The following is a 23203-nucleotide window of genomic DNA, read 5'->3' as shown; positions in this document are numbered from 1 at the left end:
TAAAAAAATGACAGTGTCAGAAAGACTACAGGTTATAATGTTCTACAACAGGGGTGTCAAACTGGCGGCCTGTGGAACAGATGCATTGTGTACAGGCCATGCCCACCCTGGCTCCACAAAGGCAAAAAAATTGTGGTATATCACACGACACGGTTGAGTTTGACACTTGTGCTCTATAGTATGGAAGGAAAATGGCCTATTTAAGTTTAGACAACAGTCTAACTTCAGACTATGCATATGAAGAATGGAAATGGAAATGTGTGGTCAGTGGAGAGTCTAACTATATGGTCTGGACAGATTCATGTGAAAGTAAATGGTCTATTCCGGTGATGGTGAACCTATGGCACAGGTGCCGCAAGTGGCACGTGGAGCCATATCTGCTGGCACATGGCCTGTTGCCCTAGCTCAGCTCCAACGTGCATGTGTGCCAAGCAGCTGATTTTTGGCTCGCACAGAGGCTCAAGGAGGGTGTTTTTGGCCTCCAGAGAGTCTTCTGGGGGATGGGGGAAGGCGTTTTTACTCTCCCCCAGTTCCAGGGAAGCCTTTGGAGCCTGGGGAGGGCGAAACATGAACCTACTTTGCCCACCAGAAGTTGGGAAACAGGCCGTTTGTGACCTCCAGAGGATCTCTGGGGAGTGGGGGAAGCTGTTTTCACTCTCCCGAGGCACTGAATTATGGGTGTGGGCATTTGAGCATGCATGATAGTGCGCACGTATGCACTTTCAGCACCTATGGGGGGAAAAAGGTTCACCATCACTTGTCTATTCTACTTGGTCCCAAGTTGATCTAATTTCCATTTCAGCTCATAAGCAATAGTTGAATAGTTTCACAAGTACAGGCAGTCCTTGTCTTACAATAGTTCAATAGCATTGAAAAAAAGTTACTTATGACTGTTTCTCACACTTAAAACCATTGCAGAATCCTCAATCATGTGAACAAAATGTGAATGCTTGCCTTTTTACTCATATTTATGATGGTTGCAGTAGTCCAGGGTCATGTAATTACCTTTTGTGACCTTCTGGCAAGCAGAGTCAATGGGAAGGCCACATTCATTTAGCAAATGTGTTACTAATTTAACTGACTTACAGTGGTTCACTTAACAAGTCTGGCACGAAAGGTAATGAAATGGGGCAAAAGTCACTTAACAAATGTTTCACTTAGCAACAGAAATTTTGGGCTCAATTGTGATTGTTGAGCACTACCTATACATACAATAGTGGGGTGAAAGACTATAATACAGCATTAAAAAACACCAAGAAAGTCAACCAGCTATCAGTATCCCTTCCACAAGGGAATTCATAATATCACCTTTGAAAATCTCAGAAAAAGCCAGGTCTTTATGGCCTTCCATATATTTACAGGGTTGCATTTGCTCTAATATCCAGGGGTTCGCTGTTCAGAAAGTGTAGCAATACCCTGAGAAAAGAATAACACCCAGAACAAGCCTTCCCTTCCAGCTCTTCTTGAATAAAGCAATCCACTTGAAATAGCTGCCATATATCCAGATTTTGTCAGACCTAGTTAGAGATATATTAGGTCTTAAAGGTGACAAATGGCACCTTGAATTGTAGCCAACAAGCTTACTAATAACTCTTGCAAGGCAACTCTTGCAGCAGAGGTGTCATTTAGACAAATCAAGTTGTGCTTGTAACTACTGAATTTGGTTTCTTTGTACCAGATATAGCTTTCAGTATTCTTTGGTGACAACCTGATATAAAGTGCATTGCAGTGAGTTCTATTGAGTGGTCACGAAGCCATAACTAACTATAGCTGAGCAGAGCCACCCAATCCAGAACCAGATTGCCTTCTGAGACATAAATGGTCTATACATGGTATTGTGAGCTAAAATACATTACTCAACGTTACAATTTAGCAGATTATTCCTAAAATTACAGGGCAAAAAAGCAATGACTGGTGCTCTAGTCCTGAAATTCAGAGAGGGTTCTATTACCTGTCTTGGGCAAAAAGCTTTTAAGGGCAGCAGTAAAGAGAAATATGATGTTCACTATTGGAGTAAGCAACTTCCCTAACTCTCAGAGTTACTCCTGAATATATATGAATAAAAGTATTAGTTTAAAAAAAGATGAAAGGCAGAATGGGCAAGGGATACAATCTATTTTAAAATAATGTCATTTTATTAAATGTTTATTGCAATTAAGAAATCAATGGAATACTTTTTTTGCATTTTCCTTAGCTTATAGGATAACTTTTACTGTCATTCGGAAAACAGTCACACATTCAAAAATAAAATTCTGATGGGCTCTCTCAAAAGAAAATAAGCCAAAATGTTGAAAATCCACCTAAGAGAACAGCCTTATCCAGGGCAGAATGCTTTAAACAAGTTTCCTTTGCAATGATATAGCAATTTCTCACTTATTGGTTTATTAACTCTAGCTCTAGTTTCTAATGAAACACTTCCATTAACCTGTGTTTGATATGCCAGCATATTCTTAATTAGAACTGATCTTAGAGACTTTTTAACCACATGCAATCACACCAGATGTATAACTTCTATGGGACAGCAGTAGCTAAAGCTCATATTTATCACTAAGTTAAAAGAATCCAGCAGGCACACCAGTACAGAATTATGGATAAATCAATCCATCTTCTAGTGCCATAATAACTATTCCTTTCACCTTGAATTTTTACCCATTTACTGTGGACACAAAAGCTTGTTTTTATGCAATCTCAGGCATTCTGCAAAGATCACATTTAAAGGAAATTTGAACACTTTTATTTTTAATCACCACCTTTTCAAATAAATTGATTTTTTGCACACCCTGGTGCCAATAATTAGACCACTTTCTGACAAGTAGATAGCTGTCATTTCAGGGTCCAGGGATTGTGAATTAAGGCCTTTTTGCGCAATATTGTCTTCTATAAATGTAACTGCATTTACTACACCCCCCCACCCCCCCTCCAAAAAGGCTTCCAGTGGGAGGAATTAATGGTCTTTAAACTTGGCTTCTCTCTTCTCCACAAAGGCATCCATCCCCTCTTTCCGGTCCTCCGTGGCAAAACTGGCGTGGAAAAGCCTCTTTTCCAGTCTATTGCCCTCGGCTAAGGAGAGCTCGAAGGCGGCGTTGACCGCTTCTTTGGCCATGGCGGTGACCAGCTTGGATTGGCGGGCGATCTTCTCCCCGCAGCCGATGGCTTCGTCCAGCAGTTTTTCTACCGGGCAGACTTTACTGACGAGGCCGGCCAGCTTGGCTTCCTGGGCCGAAATGCGTTCCCCGGTCAGGACCATCTCCATGGCCAGAGACTTGCCCACCGCCCGGGTCAGCCTCTGCGTGCCGCCGGCGCCGGGGATGGTACCCAGCAGGATCTCCGGCTGCCCAAACTGCGCCTTCTCGCCCGCGTAGATGATGTCGCACATCATGGCCAGCTCGCAGCCGCCGCCCAGCGCGTAGCCATTGACGGCAGCGATGACCGGCTTTCGGACGCTGGCCAGGCGGTTCCAATGGGCGAGGAAGTTGCCGCCGTAGCACTCCTGGAAAGTCCGGTGCTGCATCTCTTTGATGTCAGCGCCGGCGGCGAAGGCTTTCTCGCTGCCCGTCAGGACGATAGCGCCCACGCCCGGGTCCTGCTCCACCGCGTCCAGCGCACTGCTCAGCTCTTTCATCAGGTCGTCGCAAAGCGCGTTCAGGGCCTTCGGGCGGTTCAGCTGGATCACCGCCACTTTCTGCCCGGCTCCCTTTTTCTCCACCAGCAGGTGCTTGAAATGCGCCGTGGTTGCGGTTCCCGCCGCGCCCAAAAAGCGTCGGGGCGGCCCAGTGGCCGCAGCCAAAGACAGACGGCGAAGGAGCAGCGCGCTAGCCATACTGGCGAGAGCAGCTGGACGCAGTGGGGAGTGGGGTGTGTTTCAGTCCAAAGAGGCCCTCGGAAACACTTCCGGTTTCCGAGCGATGCCGTCCTCTATATGCAGGGAGAGTTTTTCAAGAGCATCGCCCTCTTGCTGTTGATTGGATGCTCTCCCGAAAGCACCGTCGTTGCTGTTGGATGGAAGGCATTATTATTTATTTATTATTATTATTTATTGGATTTTTATCCCGCCCTCTCCGAGAACTCGGGGCGACTTAACCACCTCATTTTAAAAAAAGGAAAAAGCAAGCAAGCAAGCAGTGTATAAACCTGTATGCACGAGCACTCAGTCGATTCCAACTAAATGTAAACCGCTTCAAACTCGACTGCAGAAAACACGACAACGGAGTGGTCAATGCCTGGAATGCATCTGACTCTGTGGTTTCTTCCTCAAACCCCAAAAACTTTAATCTTAGACTGTCTAATGTTGACTTCACCCCATTCCTAAGAGGTCTGTAAGGGGCGTGCATAAGCCCACCATTGTGCCTACCGTCCCTGTCTTACCTGTATATATTTTGCTGTTTATGTTTATACCAATACCGGCTACTACCTTGCACATTCTTGACAAATAAAATAAAATGTCCAAATTCCCTTTGCGGGACATTTAAAAAACGTTCTGACATTTGTTTATAGGTCAAGCATTTTCACTAGAACCAGCTGTCGAGGTTTAAAGGCTCTTTAAGGGTTTTTTAAAAAGTTTTTTTAAAAAAAAAGTTCTCTGAACTTCTTTTGATGCAATGGTTAGTTTCAAGTAAAATTTGCACCAATAACAAATTCCTTGTGTCTCCAACCACACCTAGCCAATAAAGAATTCTATTCTATTCTATTAGCGAAAACGAAGATTCAAAGAGCTGCAATACCTATGAGGGGGAGACTAGAATTCTTTTTTAAGGCTAGGATAATCAACAAATTATGGATTTGTTAACGCTTGAACGAAAAAAAAGTGCTCAATTTTATAACCAGGTTGAAATTCGTGTAATGAAAGGATCCGGTTTGAAAAGCAAAAGCAGAAAGGGAATTGGGGAGGGGGAGGGGGGACCTCCTAGCGACAGCTTTTATCAATCTCTTTCCCTCCGGATCTAAATCTGGTAGAGAGCGGAAGTGAGGGTTGCAGAGCCACTCCTCCGCCTGCCTCTCTCTCTCTCTCACTCGCTGGTCTCTCTTGGGGAGGAGTTACCGAGTTTGCGGAAATGGTGAGGGATGGACAGGAAGCGGAAGAGTTGTGAGGCAATGGGGGGGTGGGAAGCGTCTCCTGAGCTGCTCGGTTTAGAGTCTCAATGAGGAAAGGTAGGCGGCAGGGGAGGGAGAGGTTGGGACTTGGTCGATGAGGAGTTCAGTTGACGGTTGGGCAGTCAGGGCTGTTTCTGCCGTTGCTTTCGAAGGGTGGGGGGTGTCTTACGGCAGACCGTTGGGGGGGGGCGGTCAGCGCTGATTTCTGACCTTTCCCCCTTTCCGGACAGGCTGGTGAGACAACCCAGAGATGGCAATAGAGGGAAACAGCCCCTCCGGGGATGGGTAAAAACAACGACACGCTTGAATGACCAGGCTCCCCCCCCCCCCTGTGTTTTCTTGGCCTGAGCACCCTCGGCCTACTAATTATCGGACTGAGAAGGAATGATCAGCGGTTATGTGGAAGCCCAGGAAGGGCGAAGGGGAGGGAGGGAGGGAACGAGCTTATAAAAGGCAGGAGGGAAGAGAAAGGGAACCCCCGTCTCTTCTGGACGAGTAAAACACATAATCTCAAACTCGGCTTACTGACTTGTTTATGGTTACACAGCTGGGGTTGAAGGTTGGACTTTTATTTTCTTCCGCCAAAGCTTTTGTGGAATATTGGAGCTCTTCAAACACCTACAGGCTTGGGACACCCACAAGGGAGGGGGGATTATAATACTAGCACATGGGTGAGGCCAGTTGACAGAATTTGTAATAATGATTCCCCCCCCCCCCGTTTGACACTATAAAGGATTCTCACAAAACAAGTACAGTGTTCCCTCGATTTTCGCGGGGGATGCGTTCCGAGACTGCCCGCGAAAGTCGAATTTCCGCGAAGTAGAGATGCGGAAGTAAATACACTATTTTTGGCTATGAACAGTATCACAAGCCTTCCCATAACACTTTAAACCCCTAGATTGCAATTTTCCATTCCCTTAGCAACCATTTAGATTATTACTCACCATGTTTATTTATTAAAGTTTATTAAAAAAAAATATTTATTGAAGGCAGACAAAGGTTTGGCGATGACATATGACGTCATCGGGCGGGAAAAACCGTGGTACTGTATAGGGAAAAACCCGTGAAGTATTTGTAAAATTAATACTTTTGAAAAAACGTGGTATAGACATTTCGCGAAGTTCGAACCCGCGAAAATCGAGGGAACACTATTCATAATTGCATGTTGTCACCAAAATACAGTTACTGGCTTCACATAATAAACTGAAATACATCTGAGCATAATCTACTTTGTTGTGTGACTTCAGCCAAGTTGAAGGAGAAACTAATGAATTTCTTGGATTATAAATAAAAAAAACCTTGGTATATTCTGTAGTATAATTATTAATTTCCTTGAAAAAAATATTATTTATTTATTCATTCAGTCAGTAAAATTTATATGTCGCCCAACTCTAGTGGACTCTGGACAAATCACAATAGTAAGAAGAAATGTTAAAGAAGGGTTACAATATTTATTTACTCCATTGAGTCTTTGCTAGACTCTGATTAATCAGTATGCAAAATCTTGCATACTGATGAGCTTGTTATGCAGTATTTGATTTTTAAATTATAGGCTCCTTTATGAGAGGCATGGTATGTTATCTGATTTGCACGGTACACAGTTATGGGACAATTGTAAATAGGGAGACTGGTGGGAAATTATATACAGAAAGTCTTCATTGCTAATAATTTTTACAAAAAGTGGCCACTTGCATTTCTAAATTCAGTGAGATTTATTTATAAGACAGAAGAGTTGGTATATAACTTTCTTATAAGAACAAATGTCTTTTGAAATGTTCTATCCAATTTAATGCTTCATTACTTATGTTAGCAATTCTCTCTGAATTTGAGATAAATCCTATCGGAATAAATTGTGATTATGACTGAATATGAATGCATGATATTATTTGTTAAGAACTCAACAGGAGTCATGCAGGACTAGGCTAATTAAAACTTTTCCCTTGGCTTTGGAACACTAATGTAATTCTTTACTAACACTAATGATTATTTTCACGAGATGTGACTTGGGTTTAATTTACAAACTAGTTTCTCCTAATCAGAAAGTGTCTTCCATTCTTTCATCCAAATGGAATGTTTTTATGGAATGTTAGTTTTTGCATGGCATTGTTTAAGCTTTGTGGAGATACAAATTTTACATAGACATTATGTTAATTTAAGTTTCTATTAAAATTGTTTATTTTAATTTTCTCTTTCAGTTCCACTGTCCTTAGCAGTGCAGTACCCTATAAACTGCAAATACAATCAAAATGGGGCCTAGACGGAAAAACATGAAAGTGTATTCCACAAGCCGGGAAAGTCCTGTATGCATCAAAGCTGCTGAACTGAAAGACTACATGAACCAGCTTTCACATGAAGTGCTTTGCCATATTTTTCGGTAAGAAAACAAATTTTGTTCTAGTTTTAATATCGTCCCATCATCCACTTTAATGGTCAGTGATAACAAGCATCTGCCTAATGTTAACATTTAATTGCTTCCATTTAGAGGTTTGGGTAACATTATGCCAATGCATCATATATTACTTTGTGTTGTAGAAAAAAAGTATCATAATTATCCACACATTGCCTAGTGCCACTTGTTTAAGATATTACTCTTCAGGAGCAAATAACCATACTCACCATATCCACAGGGTTTTTTTCTCTTTCTATTCTGGATGACTATAAAATGCAGGTCTCATTTATCAAATGTCCTCTTTGGTAACTTACATTATTGTCTTTTCATTGCCTGACAAAAATATTCCTTAGTTCCCAGCTATTCTAAAAATTCAGCCTGGTAATTTGGAAGCCTTGGTACCATGATGGCAGTGTTTTCACATGTGATGTCTTTGTCTTTTTAATATTTTAGGATGTGATTCTCCCAAAGGAACAATTGTTATTTGATTATTGAAAAAGAATAAATAAATCACATGTCTTGTTTTATTACCATTCTGTTTTCATTCTGTCAAATTTATTTCTTGCTGTAATTGTTAACAGATGTTCTTTAGTAAACAAATTGTTCTTTATTATAATAGTAGAGGAATGAAACCATCTAAGAATTAATCCCATTTTATTTCCTTCCTGAAGGTATCTTCCTCTGCAGGATATCATGTGCATGGAATGCCTCTCCCGGAAGTTAAAGGAAGCTGTCATTTTGTATCTAAGAGTAGTAAAAGTTGTGGATCTCTGCGCAGGTCGCTGGTGGGAGTACATGCCCACTGGTAATTATATTTTCTGCTTAGCTATAGCATTAAAAAAAATCAGAATTTCCACAAATGTTATGTGTGTATGTGAAAGCTTCCCTGAATAATAAAGAGGTGGCAGAAGCTCTTAGTAACATGTATGTATTTTAAGAGAAAGCAACTTTTGATTAGGCAGTCAGCTATGCAGAAGTAATGGAATAAGGATCTTCTAGAGTGGAACTTTAATATTTAAATGTAATCTTTATCTTGAATCACTGAGTATTTAATTCTAGATTGCTATGAAAAGTGTCTGAAATTGCCTAATATTTTGCAGGTATTCTAAAAGGCCAGTAAAACTTAGGAGAAGTTACAGATTCAGAAAGGGCAAGTTTAGCATTTCCCTTTAAATTAGGGAATAAGGAATGCTTGTAGAACAAGGAACCAACAAGGAGGTTTCCTTCCTTTTGAAGGAAAGTTTAAAATTGGGAGTACATGAATAAGGTTTTCAAGTGGAAATTAAAACTCATCTCACACAAAAATCCAAGATGTGTGATGAAAAACTAGTCATCATGAGCCATTATAACATAGATCTGTGATATCACTTACCAAATTATACTTTGGGTAATTAAATATTTATTTGATTAAATATATATTTAACACCTTCTATTTGTAAACTATTATTTTAGTTATGTTATCCTCTTGCATATAGTTGCTTACTATTCCTCAATAGTAGTAGCATCTTTCTGCAGTGTTGTCTTTGAATTCTAAAATTACAAAAGAATATGCCAAAATGGAAATGGTGGCATATATACATTAAAATAAAGATAGTTACTTGTCTTTGTGCATCTACATAATAGTTTTTAATTTAAAAAATGAAATATGGATTGTTTGTATAGGATTCACAGATTCCAGCTTCCTAACCTTGCTGAAGAAAATGCCAGACATTGAGCAGCTATATGGCCTTCATCCCAGGCACCTTGACAGACGTAGGGTTCGGGGTTATGAAGCCTTCAGCATTCCTGGGGTATTAGAAGCTTTGCAGGCTTGCCCAAATCTCTTGGTATGTGTTCAAAACATAAATGTGTAATTTCATATGGCAGCTGTCATTCTGGATGAAAATTAAGACAACAAATTTAGAAGTTATTAGAGACAATTTGGAAGGACAGATGGGTTTGTATTTTATGGATCCAATTTATGTCCTTGAATGTGGATTTCATTATCGCATCTGAGGCAACTGTAACTAAAACCTCACATGGAGTTTTCTGTTTCAATTAAATTTGGAGGTTGACCCTTAAAACGCCATCTGTTACCATAAGAAGTCATACCATGAAAACATAGAAAGAACAGTGTATTACATAAAATTACATAATGTATACACTCTGTTTGCTTTGTGTATAATTTAGTTGCAGAGTGAGAAAAAAAATTGGCAATGGAATTAGATAATAGATACTTAAATGATAATTTTGTTGGTTGCTATGCTATGGGCTATTAGAAAGGCAGACTATAAATTTTAGCAAGGAGTTTTATATCTGCTATTTTAATGCATATATTATATGCAACTAATGTGCAACTAATAATTATCAGTGAAGTTGGCTTAATAAATACTAGTACAGAATTATAACTTGTCAATTTTCAGGTAATCTAAATTGTTTATTTATTTATTTACTTACTTATTTGTTTGCTATGATAATGACTGTGTATTCTGGATTTTTTCCCATACTACTTAGGGTGTTGAGACTTCCCATTTGGAACTAGTAGAAGCCATTTGGACATACATGCCCCAGGTTCACATCCTAGGGAAGTTTCGTAATCGTAATGGTGCCTTCCCAATTCCACCTGAAAATAAATTGAAAATACCAATAGGAGCTAAAATTCAGACTTTGCACTTAGTAGGTAAGAGTTATGTATTTTTGATATTAAGGTAAGCATTTTGAATATGAAATCAGAACATATTGTAAATAAATTTGTTATTTTTCTCACTAGTAGGATGGTTGTTATTCATGTAAGTAGATGAAATAAATAGATTATTTCAACATTGTAAAGTACATGCTCGCTATCAACATTGTATTACTGGATTAATACTACAGGTAGTCCACAATTTACAATAGCTCATTTAACAACAGTTCAAAGTTACAGTGGCCTCAGAAAAAGTCATTTAACAGTCAATCCTTGAAGTTATGACTGTCACATCACCCTCATGGTGATATGATCGCAATTCAAACCCTTGGCAACAATCTCACATTTATTATGGTTGCAGCACATTGTAGCCCCTTGATTGCAGTTTGTAACCTTTTCAGCCTGCTTCCGACAAAGTAAATTGGGAAGTCTGATTCACTTAACCATGTGATTTCCTTAATAACCATGGTAAAAATGGTCATAAAATTGGATCTGGTCATAATGATGACTCACTTAGTGACTGAAGTTCCATTAACAGTTGTCCTGAGAACTACCTGTTGTCTGACAAATCAAACCATTCATATTTGCAATGTTTCTCTCTGAAATGTCTGGTTTTGACCACAACTTGCTGCTCTGTGTATTTTTTTTAGGAGTTAATGTCCCTGACATTCCTTGTATTCCAATGCTGAGGCATCTGTACCTAAAGTGGGTGAGGCTCACGAAACCCCAACCTTTTAAAGATTTCCTTTGCATCAGCTTACGCACTTTTGTGATGAGAAATTGTGCAGGTAAAAACAGTATTGCTGTTTCAAACATTATCTAGATTTCCTAAACCTTTCAAGCATTTGTAAAGAAATGAATGATTAATTACTAATATGTAATGTCAATATCACTCTATGCCCCAAATCTGATTTATACAAATTCAGTTGTTAAAATTGCTGTTCCTTGTTTACAGTTAGTCACATGAATGGAAATGCTTGAAATGTTATTAAAAGAGAAAGTATATGCTAACATTTCTATGCTTCTATTTAGCTGCCTCTCTCTGAATGTGAATTACAGTTTTTCTTTCTTCTATAGGACCCACAAACTCATTGAAGTATGTTCCCCTGGTCACTGGTTTAGCTTCTGCTAGAAACTTGGAACATCTAGAATTGGTTCGAGTTCCTTTTCTTGGAGGTCTTATTCAACATGTTGTAGAAGACAGCTGGAGATCTGGTATGTAAATTCTTTGCAATTGAAAGCAGTTCGTACTTTTCCATTATTTCTTCATCTTTTCCTTTATAGAAATTAATATTGCTAATATCTTCAGATGTGGGTTGCTTTTAATATATAAAAAATGCTAGGTATATCTGTATATACAGAATTCTTTTTTTGAAAGTTTTTAATTTTTCAGTTACAAACATAAACATTCTATCAGTCCATCTGCAGTTTATTATCATCTGATTACATCTGTGTTACATCTGGTTACGTCTCTACAACATCACCTCGTTTACATTCACATAACATTGTTTCACTAAGCTTAATATTATATTATACATTTAAACATTATAAAGCTACATTTTCTTCTTAATATATTATGATAATAATATATTTTAACATTGAACATTCATATTCGCATTATTGTATTTTTTGAAGTATAAGATGTACCTTTTTATTCCTTTTTAAGAGGTTGAAAACTTGGGTGCATCTTATACACTGAATGTAGCCCCACCTACCCAGTCACCCCCACACTTTGGCCTCTGCCTTCCAGAATGTACCTCCTTGCAGCAAACAGAAAAGTGCCTGTTAAGCCAAGCAACTGATTATCAGCTTCCAGATCCTCAGCTGATTGAGGCAGCAAGCAGGCCAACTGCAAAAACTGAAAGGGAAACTGAAGCTACAAGGAGGCAAATTGCTGGGAGGTGGAGGCAGAGGCAAAATTTTATTTTCTTGTGCTAATCAGACTGATGTAACTGGCTGCAAGGAGGTAAGTCAATATAAATGTCTATAGAATGTTCAAATTATTAGACTTATTTTTTAAAGACTGCTTTATAATTGTTTTAGACAACTTAACCAAATGAAGAAGCTTTTTTAAAATAAGTATTTAACCTGAAGGGGCCTACTGCTATTTTATCTTTTTTAAAATGGCAGCGAATAATATATACTTCAAGAAAGCCACATCAATCTTAACAGCATATATACAAGTATAATGTGAAATACTGTCCTGTTTAGTATTAAGATAAGGCAGCTGAGTTAAACCCTGACTTAGTATTGTTTGAGTAGATCTACTTAAATAAATGGGAGGAGATAGAGTGACTACATTTAAGAAAACTTTCTGGCATTATACTGCCATAATGTACATTTCTCCAATTCTTTGCTATTTCTATGGGTCAGGCACACATGCACCTGACCTATAGCAATACACAGCAAACAATGTATATCATCTGTGTTATTTGCTGGGAGGCAAATTGCAGAGGCAGATTTTTTTCCCCTTGTTTTCCTCCCCCACAACTAACCTGCATCTTATACTCCGAAAAATATAGTATATATCTGCTAATAATTTACTTTTTATTCACATCTTTATCTTAATATGTTTTTACTTTCTCTTTAATGATCTTCATTTCCGAACTCCTTTTTTATTCTCCAGCCATTGGTAAAAATATCACATAATATTCAGTTTGCTCTTTCTCCCTAATTGGTAATGTTAGTCTGTTCATTTATGCTCTGAATATACAGAATTCTTACAGTTGAAATTTAAGGAGTTAATACTCCCCCTTGGATTGCTTAAGGGATAAAATGTTGTGAGAGGTTCAAATTTGTTGCAGTTCCTGAACTTGCTAATTGCTGAAATAGAGAAAGTTGGCCAACAATAAAGAAACATATTCAGAATAGTGCAGCTGTGGGGACTGAAGAGGTTATGGAACAATACTAGAATTAAGTGCCTCCCCCAAGGTTTTCTTAGTGTGCATGTTCTTTATTCTCTTTAATCTAGAGGTAGGATTTCACTTTGGTCAAAACGTTAAAAAATAATCTTTGGTCAAAATGTTAAAAATTGTATAATATTTTTTTTTTTAAAAAAAATTCAGACTGGTATGCAGAAATTGCAGCGAAAGATGTATGATGATATTGTTTGACATACAGGGAGGAGGGGAGAAAGTATATATTTGTCAATATTTGACTGTTGAATTTATTTTTTCAGGAATAATTCAAAGTGCTTCATATATTTCAAGGCTATCTATTTTCCGATACTGAGATTATTATCTGTTAAGTAATAGTAGTCATATACTATGTTAAAGTAGAAAGTTTGGGTTTTCAATTTTGCCTCCAACATTTCTTCTATTATTATTGCTCCTGACACACAATGGAAATTATTACTTTTTTATTTATTGGATTTTCAGGGGGCTTCAGAAATTTGCACACTATAGTTCTAGGAGCTTGCAAGAATGCTTTGGAAGTTGATCTTGGCTACCTCATCATAACTGCTGCACGAAGGTAATTAAGTTGTTGGCCTTGTTTCCTTGAACTGCTAGGTCTTTGGCTCTTAAGTACCTGATAAGCTGTGGGTAAATCAGCACTTCTATTGACAACTGACAAGTGGCTGTTTTCCAGGCTTCAATCATTATCATAATTACCATTATCTTTATCATTACAATTTACCAATTACCATTCATGCTGTTTTGTTTATGCTTTCTTAAATGCAGTGTATTGCTTTTTTGCCATGGCTTGTTTTCTATTTACTTAATTAATGTAATATATATCATAATATGTTACCAAGAAATAATATTGATGTAATAAAAATGTTCTGTTGTTGCTTTGCTTTGAGCAACGGTTCTAATATCAATGGATTCACGTTAATATTTACTTCCTTCTTTGATTTTCATTTATTTTAGGTTGCATGAAGTACGAATTCAGCCTTCCCTAACCAAAGACGGAGTATTCTCTGCTCTGAAAATGGCAGAATTGGAATTTCCCCAGTTTGAAACACTACATCTTGGATACGTTGATGAGTTTTTGTTACAGTGTATGAAACCCTTCACTCTTTCTGTTGATTATCTATCAGCAGCTAGGGTAGATCTGGATTTTATTATTTGCCTACGGAGAGGGGCGGCATACAAATCTAATAAATAATAAATAATAAAAAATGTTAAGTTACATTCTTGTGTAATCTAGAGGCAACCCTAAAGTCTTGGTTGCCCATTAAACTTGCTTGGGACTTAGAGAAGGAATCTTGTTTATAATAGTATGTATACATAGCATGGGCATTTAATTTATTGAGATTAGCTGCAGAAAGCTCTCTCCACATCATTGGGAATTTCTCTTTTGGGAATTAAACCTTAGTCAGATGAGAGCATAGAATGAGATAGGTCTTATTGCAAAAAAATATGGGGAGCTCTCATTTCCTGAATGAAGCATGTAAGAGGAAATGATGTTAATGAAGCATGTACAGAGGAAATTAACAAAGTATATTCAGGTGGGGTCTTTTTATCAATAACATATGGCAGACCTGCACAATTTGCAAAGGACCAAGGACCAGTTTGATACCTTAAAAATAATAATGGGTCTCAAAGGAATAGCTAGCGGGCTACTTAGCTCTTTGCAGCTAACAGCACAATGGCAGCAGCAAATCTGGCAGTGTCCATGAAACCTAGTTACTTGTGTGTCTTTTGAGATGGACATGGATGTGAAAACTAGCTGAAAGTTAGTTCCTACAGGTAGAAACATTTGGTGACAGTCAGCTGGTTACTTTTTTAAAATGTGTGGTTTGCAGCAGGGTTGAAATTCACTTACCTTTCCTACCAACTCGCAAATGTGTGTGCGCGGTCTGTGCATGGGCAAAGCATTCTATTAGAATTATCTATTGATTCAGTGAATGATAATTGAATGCTTTTAGTTTTTAGGATGTTTTTTAAGTCTTTTAACTGTTATTAATTGGAGCAAATTATTTTATTATGCATTCTATGCTTTTTGTGAGCCGCCCCCAGTCCACAGAGAGGGGAGGCATACTAATCCAATAAATAAATAAACAAACAAATAAATTCTGCACATCTGCAGATGCTGAAATTGTCACAAAAAAGAGACATCATGAGAGCCGCATGGGAGGAGGTGGGGCTTTACACAGTCAGTCCTACCGTATCGCATAAGCTGGGTATACCCAGCTGAATTTCACCCCTGGTTTGCAGCCTGTACATTATGCAGGCTTTGTGTATGCTAGGAGAGTAAGGAAATAACAAATTTGCTGAAGATTTTTTTCACAGAAACTTTGTAGCTGTAATGGGATATTGGTGTTTCATCTTACTGATTTTGTATATCTTGACTTTGCAGCCCATTCTGTCATATTCTTTAACATTAATAGAATAATTAATTATGCCATACTTGATTATTGTTGTATCTTTTAAAGCAAAATAAAGTAGGGGTTGGGTAGAATTTAACCTTAGTACAGTTTGTTAGGTTAGTTCTTACAGATCAGTCTTTAAGTTTGTGACTATTAGAAAATATGTTTTTCTTTTGTTTTGCTATTCTTGTTTTCTAAGACCAAGAGATGAATAGTTAATATAGCTGTGGCCAATATTCAGACTGCATTGCCATATAAAGTCATTAAATAATGGTTCTTTGTTTCCTTTCTCTGTTCCTAGGTAAAATGATCAATGCAGATCTAGTGAAATATGGATTAGCTGATGTGGTTGAAAATCCAGGCATTATCACAGACATAGGAATGAAAGCAGTAAATGAAGTCTTCTCTTCGATTAAATATCTTGTCATATATAACTGTCCTCATTTACATAATCCAAGTAGCTGGATCACAGGTATTGTAATTACTAACATCAGCTAAAATTGCTCAATAAATTTCATATATCCTCTCCTTAAATAAATTGGTTATTTTTAAGAATTGTTTTTGCTGTGTATATGATAATTTTGATGTCTGTATGTTTTCATCTTGTCAGCCTATATGTCTGATCTCAAAAATGGCACTTTATTTTGGTTCATATAGTTCTGAAAGGAAGCACTATTATTTCATTTTTTTTACTGAGTGATGAATACTACTAGAACATTGTTATTCTATACCCTTTGTTCTTTTTTTGTAAAATCTAAAATGACTTTTAATACAAATAACAAAATGGAACAAAGCGGTATGATAACTGAGTCAAAAATTAAAACCATAAATCACAACTACTAGGGGAAGAGCAAATGAACCATAGTGATTGTAATGTATACTAATGTAATGATTATTTGTATGAGAACTAGGTTATTGTCATTTTATTTTGGCTATATATTGTAAAATACGTAAGCATTTTTTAAAATGTCAGAGAAGTAGTTCCACCCAGAGTCCTCATAATGGTTCCATAGGGCTTTTTAAAAAAACTATTTTACACTAAATTACCTTCAGCTGTCTGTAGACCGATTGAAATCATAAGAAAGGGATCTTCCATAGAACATAAAGAGCAAGTAACCTTAGGTGGAACTATTGAAAGTGACAGCTCCTCGAATAAATTGGTTTTAGATTATTTAGGGGATTATTGGGGATATACATTGAGTATAGCTTAGTATTTAATTGGTATTCATTGCATATGTAAACCAAGAAAAGTGTTATTGAGCACTCTTGTTCCTAAATATTAGTTACAGATTCTAAAGCATTCAAGAATAGCCTCATATAAAATGTATTTTAATAAAATGTGTCAAATCATTTTATAAAGAGCTACAATATAAAACTGACTAGACCCTGAACCCCTGATTACAAAGCTAGAAGGGTGTTAAATGCATTCTTTGAACATTACATGGATACCCACTCATGATTCAGTGAGTAGTATCTACTCAATTCATGAACAGAGAAAACTTCTATTCATGAAATGAAAGCTGTGCTAATGGAAGGAATTATTGCATTGAAATCTATGGATTTTAAACTCATTGTGATCAGTCACAAAAGAAATCTTCATTTTTCAATGCCCCCACTCTAAGCTTCAGAAATAATTAGTATTACTTTCCAAAATGCTTGATTTATTATTTTTCTGTGTTTTACCTGCAGTATAATAAATGAAATATATTTTAAATTTGAGATTTTTTTTTAGTCTTAATAATATTTAGTATTCTGTGTAACTAGCCACCTATGAAAATGGTGGCTTTCAGAAAAACAGATTAATTAGAATAACTGGGAATCCTCTTTTGGAATGATAACAGTGAAGAAGGAAACTCAATGTATCCTAGTGGCTGGTTAGGTCCCACAGAGTTGGCCTTCTCCAGGTCCTGTCGGCCAGACAATGTTGTATGACGGGACCTAGGGGAAGAGCCTTCTCTGTGGCGGCCCCGGCCCTCTGGAATGAATTCCCTTTGGAGATACGTACCGCCCCCTCCTTCCTGGTCTTTCATAAAGCTCTGAAGACCCACCTCTGCCGGCGGACATGGGGGCTGTGAGCGATTAGATTGTCTCCGGACAATATTATGAATGATTGAATCTGATGAATGTGTATGTCTGTATATGGGTTTTTTAACATTTTTAGCAATTTGTATCATTCCTTTAAAGTAAATTAGATTTCTTTATATATTGTTGTATTCATGATGTTGTACGCCACCCTGAGTCACTGTGAAAAGGACGGCATAAAAATCTAATTAATAAATAATAATTTAATTAATAAATAAGTTGAAGTGGTTGAAGGGGAGTAATTGTTTATTCAAACTTGGAAAGAGCATTTAGGAAAATATATTGTGATAAGCCCATTTGTTTTTTCTGTAGATCATTCAAGATGGACTCGGCTTTTTGATCTCACCCTGGTGAGATGCCATGCAATAAAGCTAGACTCTTTTAGTCAGTTTATTGAATTACTACCAAGCCTGGAGTTTATCTCTCTGGACCAGATGTTTCGGGAACCACCCAAGGTGAGCATAAAAAAATAATGATAAGTTTTTCAGTGTGTACCAAAATCGCTATATTAAGCTTCTACTGAGTGCTTCTAAATACTGTATTTTTCGGAGTATAAGATGCACCTTACTTTTGGGGGACAAAAATAAGGGGGAAACCAACTACGTACCATGTATTCATCTGGGTAGCATCCTTAGTCTGTTCAACTTCAGCACATTATTTTATCCCCTGGTTAGGGCTGAAAAACCTTTTTTTAGAAGGAGTAGGAATGAAAACAAGCCCGCAAAGATTCAGGGGAGGAAAAACTGCTCCGGAGGGAGTAGGAATAAAAAGAAATGCTGCAAGCCAGGAAAATTGTTAGCACCAGGTTTGGGCTGAAAAAAGCCTTTTTCAGAGGGAGTAGGAATGAAAACAAGCCTGCAAAGACTTAGGGCTGGAAAAAAAAAATCCTTAGGACGTAAGGAAGATCGTTAGCACCTAGTTAGAGCTGGGGGGGGGAAAGCTTCAAAAAAGCTACATTCGGAATATAAGATGTACCCAAATTTTCAACCTCTTTTATACTCCAAAAATACAGTAGATAACATTTTATTTGGTTAATGTATGGAACTAAAACACAAGGAGGCAGTCACCTGCTCATACAAAGAGTAAGACTGAGTTGAAAACATGAGCCTCCCATAAGCTTCATCATAATTTTTCAGTGCTTTCCTCCATCCCGTTTTTTGGTAGTTTTTCATGCAATAGTGTGGTAATTTGAAAGACAATGTTCAAAACAGCAAGGATGATTTGAATCTGGGAACAGGACTTGTGTACACTCCACATCTCAAGTCATTAATTTTGCATAATGATAGCATTGAAGTGTGCTTGAAGGGTTTGAAACAGCACTGTGTTCCAATGTCACAATTTTCTGTAATCTTGTGATCTTTGATTAATTCTGTCCTGGCAACTCTTGTGAGTTGCTTGTCAGTACAGTGATCCCTCTATTATCGCGAGGGTTCCGTTCCAAGACCCCTCGCGATAATCGATTTTTCGCGATGTAGGGTTGCGGAAGTAAAAACACCATCTGCGCATGCACGCCCTTTTTTCTATGGCCGCACATGCGTAGATGGTGGAGTTTGCGTTCCCCGTCGCCCACGCAAAGGGGAAACCCCGATTCAGCTCCTCGCTGCTGCTGCGCTACCGAGCAGATCAGCTGCTGGGCGGCCGAAGGAACCTTCCCTGGGTCTTCCCCCTCTTGCTGGTGGGCGGGGCGAGCGGCGGGCATCAGCGAGGAGCTGGGGTTTCCCCTTTGCGTGGGCGGCCGGGAAGACCCAGGTTGGGGGTTCGGAGGGGTGCTGGGAAGCCCCCAGGCCGGCTGCGACCTTTTAAAACAGCCGCGCCGCTTCCCAGCTGAGTCCTGAAGCCAAACGCGGAAGTTTGCCTTTGGCGTTTGGCTTCAGGACTCAGCTGGGAAGTGGCGCGGCTGTTTTAAAAGGTCGCAGCCGGCGGGGGGGTGCTGGGAAGCCCCCCAGGCCGGCTGCGACCTTTTAAAACAGCTGCGCCGCTTCCCAGCTGAGTCCTGAAGCCAAACGCGGAAGTTCGCCTTTGGCGTTTGGCTTCAGGACTCAGCTGGGAAGTGGCGCGGCTGTTTTAAAAGGTCGCAGCCGGCCTGGGGGGCTTCCCAGCACCCCCCCGAACCCGGGTTTGGGGTTCGGGGGGGTGCTGGGAAGCCCCCCAGGCTGGCTGCGACCTTTTAAAACAGCCGCACCGCTTCCCAGTTGAGTCCCGAAGCCAAACCCGGAAGTGGTTTTTTTTTAAACTTAATATTTTTTTCAAAATCGCGATATAGCGTTTCGCGAAGATCGAGATCGCGAAACTCGAGGGATCACTGTAATCCTTTAATGTATTTCAGGGATGTGCTCGTGTAGGTCTGAGTGCAGGAACAGGAATTGGAGTCTCCTCTGCTTTGGTGAGCAACCAGAACTCCAACAATGAAAATGACAACAATAATAATCACCAGAACAATAATGCCAATATTCACCATAATAACCACCAGCAACCAAATGATCAAAATGAAGATAATGAATTGCGACAGGAGGAACAGATGGAGGAACAGCAGAATGCGGCAGATGGTAAGTTTTATTAATAAGTTTTAATAATGTTTTTTTAATAATGTGATTGGGTATCCATATATGGTATAAGCCACGAACAAGAAGAAAAGTATCATCCTCTCCTTCCAGAGAAGTTTCACATCTTACTTTTTCTTCACCTTCAGCTTAATTCCTATCACTAAACTAATTTTTTAAGCTGTGCTTTTTTCTCTCCATTCGATCATGCCCAATTTTCAGACACTGCCTGGATATGTTCTTTCAGTTTTCTTGGCAAGATTTTTCAAAAATAGTTTGCCATTGCCTCCTTCCTAGGTCAAGAGACAGTGACTAGCCCAAGATTATCTACCTAGTTGTATTCTTCAGTAGGACTAGAATTCACATCTCCCAGTTTCTTCCCTGATACCCTAACACTTGCACCAAACTGGTTTTCATGCTATACTGAAACATTCTGGTTCCGGTTGGGGAGCAAGGAGGGGTGGAGTTGCTGCTCCACCGGACTATGGTCTATAACATCAATAAATACAGAAAATTGTGACTAAATTCGTTTTGGACTTGAAGTTCTGGAAAGGCTAGCACTTGCTGCCCAGGAGGACCCTCATTCCCTGTGTTTCTCTGCTTCTTTGCTACTCCGTGCTCCTTTCTGCCTTCGGAGTGTGTAACCTGATCAGCTGGGCGACCGAGGGAGAGAGTTGAGCTGCTTGATATTTGATCCCTGCCGGGAGGAGAGAGGACAGAGGAAAGAGGAAGAGTTTTTGAGTTGGAGTCCTAGGGAAGGTACCCTTTGTGTCCAGTCCGGGAAGATCCCGTTACCCCCATTACCCCTCTGCTCCATGGCGTTTTCCTGTCTGAGTATCTTTGCCACAGAGACTCTGCTAAACTGGGGGCTTGGAAATGCAGCTGCCTGCCGCTTTCTCCTTTCTTCCACTGCTAAGCCATGGTGCCGATAGACTAAACTAAGTTGGACGGGCTGGAGAACGACTGAGACAGCCGAACTGAGATAGCTAGACTGCTAGACTGACCTGAGATGCCAGAACGCTGAATGGTGGAAGTGTTTGGCGTTGGAGGGCCAGTCAGATGGAGGGACTACATGGAGAAACTGAGTTGGCTGCCGAGGAGAGGAAGGAGGAGGACAATGAATACCAACGGAGTATGCTGTGGTTGCGTGGAGGCTTTAGATACTATTGGGAATACGGAGGACTGGAAATGCTAACTGGTGAGAACGGTGGTCAATGGAGGGTGACCAAGGTAGCCAGCAAGAGCATGGAAAGAAAAGGGGAATCCTGGTTGACGGTAGCAGCTAATATCAAAGTGCTGGACCGGAGTTTTAGACATTCCCATTGGACAATTTTAGAACTTAGCCAATTTAGAACTTGGCATTCTTTTGTTGCTTATTTAATGAATTGTCAACTATTTTCTGTATTTATTCATAATAATTAATATTTATAATTGTATAGCACTAGTTTTATACCTTATATAGTATTACAGTGATCCCCCGTTTATTGCGTCCCCAACCATTGCGAACAGGGTACTTCGCTATTTTTCAACCCGGAAGTCAAAATACCATCTACGCATGCGTGCCCGTGGGCACGCATGCGTAGATGGCAACCGGGAGATCAGCTGCTGGGCGGCTTCCCTGAGTCTTCCCCCTCTTGCTGGCGTCAGCGAGGAGTTTCCCCACCGCCCACGCAAACTCCTCGCTGCCGCCCGCCCTTCGCCCGCCCACGCCGTTCATTCTCGCCGCTTTCGAGCCGAATCCAGGAGCGAATTCGCTCCTGGATTCAGCTCAAAATCGGCGAGAATGAAAGGCGTAGAAAAGGCGTTCCTTGCCATTCGTTCTCGCCGCTTTCGAGCCGCATCCAGGAGCGAATTCGCCCCTGGATTCAGCTCAAAATCGGCGAGAATGAAAGGCGTAGAAAAGGCGTTCCTTGCCATTCGTTCTCGCCGCTTTCGAGCCGCATCCAGGAGCGAATTCGCCCCTGGATTCAGCTCAAAATCGGCGAGAATGAAAGGCGTAGAAAAGGCGTTCCTTGCCATTCGTTCCCGCCGCTTTCGAGCCGCATCCAGGAGCGAATTCGCCCCTGGATTCAGCTCAAAATCGGCGAGAATGAAAGGCGTAGAAAAGACGTTCCTTGCCATTCGTTCTCGCCGCTTTCGAGCCGCATCCAGGAGCGAATTCGCCCCTGGATTCAGCTCAAAATCGGCGAGAATGAAAGGCGTAGAAAAGGCGTTCCTTGCCATTCGTTCTCGCCGCTTTCGAGCCGCATCCAGGAGCGAATTCGCCCCTGGATTCAGCTCAAAATCGGCGAGAATGAAAGGCGTAGAAAAGGCGTTCCTTGCCATTCGTTCTCGCCGCTTTCGAGCCGCATCCAGGAGCGAATTCGCCCCTGGATTCAGCTCAAAATCGGCGAGAATGAAAGGCGTAGAAAAGGCGTTCCTTGCCATTCGTTCTCGCCGCTTTCGAGCTGAATCCAGGAGCGAATTCGCTCCCGGATTCAGCTCGAAAGCGGCGAGAGCCAGCGCCCCCCGGACCTCCAACCCGGGTTTGGGGGGCTGCTAGGAAGCCCTCCATGCCGGCGGCAAACAGCCGTGCCGCCCCCAATCTTCGGCTCCTCGCTAGCGCTGTGGGAATAAAAACACAATCTGCACATGCGCAGAAGGTGTTTTTACTTCCGCATCGCTACTTCGCGAAAACCCGCTCGTTGCGGGGGCTCCTGGAACGGAACCCTCGCAACGAGCGGGGGATCACTGTAATTGTATTTTCCATCTTTACTGTATTATATTTACATTCTATATTTATAAGGATTAGATTAGATTAGATTTATTGGATTTATATGCCGCCCCTCTCCGCAAACTCGGGGTGGCTATAAGGAATTTTTTATATTATATATATTAATTATTAAGGTTTGCTATCAATTTTTCTAGAGAATTAATTTTAACTAATTTATAGTGTTTTTTTTTAAGGATGGATGATTGGAATGGGTGGTGTAATTTTTATATGAATGAGTGGGTTGGATGGGATGGGGATAGTATGAATGTAGAGTCTAGCCTACCTGGCGGTAGAGAGACGGGAGGGATGGGGATATCGATCTCCGGGGTGACAGAGGGCCAGAATATTCCGGTTGTGCTGGGGAGAGGTAGATATG

At 40.0% G+C, this 23203-nt stretch overlaps 2 protein-coding genes across 2 annotated transcripts in view; one reads left to right on the top strand and one right to left on the bottom strand.

Annotated features, from left to right (window-relative positions):
* Positions 1–2116: 2116 nt before the first annotated feature.
* On the bottom strand, positions 2117–4936 carry ECHS1 (enoyl-CoA hydratase, short chain 1). The gene is made up of 2 exons (XM_070739452.1): positions 4366–4936; positions 2117–3992 (listed from the first exon to the last, which is right to left on the bottom strand). The coding sequence occupies exon 2, from the start codon at positions 3818–3820 to the stop codon at positions 2945–2947; it is 876 nt and encodes a 291-aa protein (XP_070595553.1). The 5' UTR covers positions 3821–3992; positions 4366–4936; the 3' UTR covers positions 2117–2944.
* A 97-nt stretch (positions 4937–5033) lies between these two features.
* Positions 5034–23203, top strand: part of FBXO38 (F-box protein 38) — a 40053-nt gene continuing 21883 nt past the window's right edge. The window contains exons 1-12 of the mRNA XM_070739451.1: positions 5034–5148; positions 7287–7465; positions 8152–8285; positions 9143–9306; positions 9974–10139; positions 10793–10930; positions 11220–11357; positions 13520–13613; positions 14012–14142; positions 15755–15925; positions 17848–17990; positions 19862–20081. Of these exons, the coding sequence (XP_070595552.1) occupies positions 7338–7465; positions 8152–8285; positions 9143–9306; positions 9974–10139; positions 10793–10930; positions 11220–11357; positions 13520–13613; positions 14012–14142; positions 15755–15925; positions 17848–17990; positions 19862–20081 (1627 nt within the window). The 5' untranslated portion in view covers positions 5034–5148; positions 7287–7337. The remainder of the gene's footprint in view (positions 5149–7286; positions 7466–8151; positions 8286–9142; positions 9307–9973; positions 10140–10792; positions 10931–11219; positions 11358–13519; positions 13614–14011; positions 14143–15754; positions 15926–17847; positions 17991–19861; positions 20082–23203) is intronic.

This window comes from Erythrolamprus reginae, chromosome 2, assembly GCF_031021105.1.
Source record: "Erythrolamprus reginae isolate rEryReg1 chromosome 2, rEryReg1.hap1, whole genome shotgun sequence".
Taxonomy (NCBI): Eukaryota; Metazoa; Chordata; class Lepidosauria; order Squamata; family Dipsadidae; genus Erythrolamprus; species Erythrolamprus reginae.
This window is presented reverse-complemented; position numbering and strand designations above follow the sequence as displayed.